This window comes from Lutra lutra, chromosome 7 (genome assembly GCF_902655055.1).
Source record: "Lutra lutra chromosome 7, mLutLut1.2, whole genome shotgun sequence".
Taxonomy (NCBI): domain Eukaryota; kingdom Metazoa; phylum Chordata; class Mammalia; order Carnivora; family Mustelidae; genus Lutra; species Lutra lutra.
Genome location: NC_062284.1, coordinates 60,613,277 through 60,617,839, shown reverse-complemented (window position 1 = coordinate 60,617,839; position 4,563 = coordinate 60,613,277). Strand labels below are relative to the sequence as shown.

Genomic DNA, 4,563 nt, shown 5'->3' with positions numbered 1-4,563 from the left:
ACAGAAAGCACCTGGATGTCCTCCGAAAGGCCACAGGTCTCTGCTGTCACCCTCCTCTAACCTCCCTGCTCCTTTAGCAGGAAGCCAGGGGTCTCCTCTTGAGGTCAGCAAGAGGCAGTGGCTAGAGGAAGACCTGGTCTGACCTCCAAGCCTGCCAGCCTCCTCCGGGCAGCAGAAAGGAGTCGCAGAGCACCAGGCCCCTGATAAGTACGCAGTGCATGAGGCTGCCCAGTAGAGCCCTGCGGATGGAATTCTGCGTAACTTGGAGCATTTTTTGCCTGCACTAAGATGGGAATGGTGCCCCCTGGGACTGTTGCAAACCAGCCAGTAGCCCTGCCCTCTCAACTGCCCCCCTCCCTGCAAGAGAGAGATGGAGACAGAGGGAGCCCTTGCCCCTCTCGTGCGCCTTTCAGGGCTTCACCAGTTCCCTTGCCCCAACAGCCCCTCTGAAGAAAGAACCACATTCCAGCACAAAACAGATAATAAGAGATCAGTTTATGGATAACAGTGTGGGACAGACTGGGAAGGTACCAGGGCCCATAGTGATGAGCTCCCTTGGAACAGACCAACACGAAGACAAGCAGACAGAGGGACAGGAAACAGCCAAATGGCTCAGAGGCCCAGGCCCAGCCTCAGCAGTTATGCCCGGGCTCCAGATCCAGTTCTGCCCTGGAAACCTGGGGAGGGGGGGGTGAAAGGGCGGGGATCAACAGGACCCGCAAGTGTCTCAGTTCTCATAAGTCTCCCTAATCCTCACCCCCACCCCTCCACCCCTCCCCTTCCCAGCAGGCTGGGACTTTTCACATGTCCTCTATTTCCAGGGCTGAGGAGTGGTTGGACTGGGGATGGGAGGCAGAGGCCTGGGTGGTATGGGGTTAGCAGCAGCACTGGGGGGAATTGGGCCAGGCACCAGGTGCCTGAGGTGGGGCACTGCTCAGCAGGGCCCCTATGTCTGGGGCAGGCCCCCCACCTGCCCACCACACCAACATGGTGCAATAAATAGTTTCAAGTAGTCAGTGTCAGGCAGGAGAGCTGGAGGCTGGTGGGACAGGCAGGGGCTTAGGAGAGAGGCTCCCAGCTGTCCACCAAGTCCTTCCAGCGGGCTCCAGCTCTATCAAGTCCACTGTGTGCACAGGCATGGGGACTTGGACCCATGTCTATGTGGACACTCTGTGCAGGGGCTCAGCCCCTCAGACCAGTGCCAAAGCCTGCTCGGTGGGGCAGAAGCAGGGCAGCATGGTGCCCACAGCGTCCACGATGGCAGCCAGGTGCTCATCCTGTGCCTGGGGCCCACAGAGCTGCATGAAGTCCGCCAGGCGCAACAAGTACTCGAGGTTGTGGCCCGAGAAGCCGCGGCAGGCCAGGATCTGTGTTGCAATGGCCTCCTCAGGGGCAGGACCCAGGTAACCAGGATTCTGGGGGGTGGCCACGTAAGCCAATGCCTTGAGTGGTTGGTCAGGGGTATCTTGGGGGTAGAAGGTGACTTCCTTGGTATCATAGCCGCCAAGCACTGCTTCCCGCACGTTCAGGTACTTCAGCGCCTCGCTCACCTGCTCACCTCGAACCTGGTATGCCACACCCCAAGTACAGCCCTAGGAGGAAAACACGGACACCATGGTCACCCAAAACAGCTCCTGGCTAATCCCACCTCAGGTCTGTGCTCTATAAGGAAAGTGGGCAGAGGACTGATGAGTCATCTAGTAGCAATACATTAAGCTCATTCTCCCTTTCTTCACAAGGTTTGACAAGGTGGTCTGGCCCCAGGGCCAAAAGGATTCCTACTCAGAGTGTGTGGTCCGGGAACCAGTGGCATCATCTGTACAATTAGGAGGAGTAAGTCTCAGGCTACTCTCCAATCCTATTAAATCACAATCTGCATTTTAAGGAAATCCTCAGGTGATTCTAGGAGAAGCACTGAGCTAGACCACCTTCCCCGCTGCCAGAATAGCATCTCATCTAGCCTACAGCCAAGGACCCACAAGCTCTTTCTGCAACCCTCCCTGCTAGGCCCCAAGGAGTGCCTCTCTTGACTCAGGCACTTACCTCATGATCTTCAAGGAGGGTCACCACACGGCCAGGCTGAGGAGGGAAGAAAAATTTTGAAAAAGACAAGTTAGAAATCAGCTGTCACCAGTACCAGAGGAAGAAACCTTATTAACCCTGCTGGTCCAGGCCTCAGTGAGCCCCACTCATCCAGGGCAAGTGGAGAGAGTGATGCATAGCTGCAGGAGAAACATACACAGCAGTGGCCCAAATTGATAACCAGAAATACTCTCCAACATGGTGATCCACAGGATCACAGATTCCAGCCATCACAGGGATCCACTGGGCACTGAAATTTAAGCCACAGCCCCCAGGCTCAGGTCTATACACTTCCCCGACCAGCCCAGACATTCCAGGGCACTGGTGCCCACTACCCTGCCCCCACCCCCTTCATTCCCCTGGGCATGGTCAAATGCTCACCATCTTGTCACTGCCCCGATGGAAGGTGTCTCCCTGCCAGAAGCGGCGGCTGTAGCCACGCACGAAGCCCACACGGCTGTCGCTGTAGGCGAAGTCGGGCCTCCACACCAGGGAGCCGTACCCGAAAATCCACAGTGCTTGGGGGTCGCCGTCATCCCGGGGATGCTGCGCGGGTGGCGAGGGGGCTGGTGAGAGGGGCGGCGAGGCGGGCGGGGTGTTCTGGGCTGTGGACTCCTGCTTCATGGTGCCGGGCACAGGGACGGGCCCGGCGGCCTCCGAGGCTGGTCTCCGGCGCGGGCACGGAAGGACCGACGGACGCGCACACCTGGCCTGGCACCGCTCGGTCGCTCCAGCTGCGCGGCCCCTCCGGAGGCGCCTTTTAAACCCTCCGGCCGCACGGGTCTCCGCCCACCGCGCCAGCTGCCGCGGTGATTGGGGCGGGGCAAGTCCCATTTTGACCAATTACCTTCGTGTTTTTCTTCCCGGTTAACCGCGCCGCCCTCTGAGTGGATAACTGCCCGGTCTGGCCCAGGCCCAGCGCGCCTGGTGATTGGCTCGGCTCCACCTCTGTAGCAAACCTGGCAGAAGTGATGCAACCGCGGGGGAGGTTTCCCCAGCTCTGGCATGCAGCAAGGGCACCTCGGATTGCGTCAGGCGGCGGGCAGTGGACAGTAGGCACGGACGCGGGGACTGGTCGTCCCTCTGGCAGCCCCTCCACGGCCTTGAGGAAGCCTTGAGGAACCATGATTGGCGTGTCCCGAGCGGGTGTCTCCCCACCAGCCCTGTCGGTGCACCTGGTCCACTCACTGCCACCCCAAACAGCACGGACTCATTAACAGGCCCAGTGAAGGGCATGTCCCGAAGGACCTCTCTGGGTGGCGTCAGTGCCGGTTTCTGGGGCTCCGCCTGGGAACACATATTCTAGAGAAGCCGTCGGAGGCACCCTCTGCATTCCGCACAGGTGACTCAAGCTGTTGGCCCGCGTGAGCAAATGGAGAAACTGAGTCACGAGGCTGGCTAAGGTTTCTGCAGAAGGTGCGAGGCTGAGTCAGGCCGGGTGCCGGGAGCTTGCGGGCCTCACGTGAGGGCTACTCCCAGGGCCAGGTGTGGAACCCCTGAGCCCAGGTAGGCTTGGAGTGGAGCCTTTCAGCACGCTTGCATCCACTGCTGTCACTTTGGCAGTGGTGACCAAACCTGCAGAGAGAAGCCGTAAAGTCGGGCCACTTCTCCCCTGAGGCGATGGGTTTAGTTCATAGTTTGGACATGAAACTTCTCCAACAATGGTTGTGTTCATCCTTAGGCACAGAAATTCGGAAGCTTCCGGGAGCGGCAGGCAAGGCAGCCAAATTAAGGCTCCCAGACAGCTGCGAGCAGCTACCGGGTTTCTCTCTTGGCTACTGGCCTCCTGACCCACGGAAGGTCTGCCGGCCATCTGGGGTTGACCCCCTAAGCAGAGGCAAAGGGCTGCCCCCTGGGTATGTCTCTGGCTGGAAATGGGGAACAGAGGCAGGAGAAGACCTGTCTCTGGAACTGCAGAACTGGCTGGGGGAAACAGCTAATGAGGTCCAGGGTGAGCCCTCTGGCAGTCGAAATGGTCAAGATTGCTTCTCACTAGATTCTAAGTAGTTTGTTTTTTTTTTAAGATTTTATTTACTTATTTGACAGAGACAGACACAGGGAGAGAGTGAATACAAGCAGGGCGTGTGGGAGAGGGAGAAGCAGGCTTCCCACTGAGCAGAGAGCCTGAGGTGGGGCTCAATCCCAGGACTCTGGGATCATGACCTGAGTGGAAGGCAGACACCTAACGACTGAGCCACCCAGGCGCTCCCTAAGTAGATATTTAAACTAAAAATTATAGGCACACTTAAAGTAGTCATTCCAAAAGTGTGTAAGATATATTCTCCAGTAGGAATGTTGCACTACAGTGTGTATAGCATGAAGCTAGTTCTTTTTTAAAACAAAGTAAGTTAGGGGCGCCTGGGTATCTCTGTAGAGTGAGCCAGGTCATGATCTCAGGGTTGTGAGATCTAGCCCAGGCCCAGGCTCTGTGCTCAGCGGGAAGTTGGCTTGAGATTCTTTCCCTCTCCCCCTCCCCTTGCA

At 57.8% G+C, this 4,563-nt stretch overlaps 1 protein-coding gene across 1 annotated transcript; it reads right to left on the bottom strand.

Annotated features, from left to right (window-relative positions):
* Window positions 1-480: 480 nt before the first annotated feature.
* CHAC1 (ChaC glutathione specific gamma-glutamylcyclotransferase 1) lies at window positions 481-2,837 on the bottom strand. Its single transcript, XM_047737877.1, has 3 exons — window positions 2,464-2,837; window positions 2,044-2,079; window positions 481-1,592 (listed from the first exon to the last, which is right to left on the bottom strand). The coding sequence occupies exons 1-3, from the start codon at window positions 2,704-2,706 to the stop codon at window positions 1,191-1,193; spliced, it is 681 nt and encodes a 226-aa protein (XP_047593833.1). The 5' UTR covers window positions 2,707-2,837; the 3' UTR covers window positions 481-1,190.
* Window positions 2,838-4,563: the final 1,726 nt, after the last annotated feature.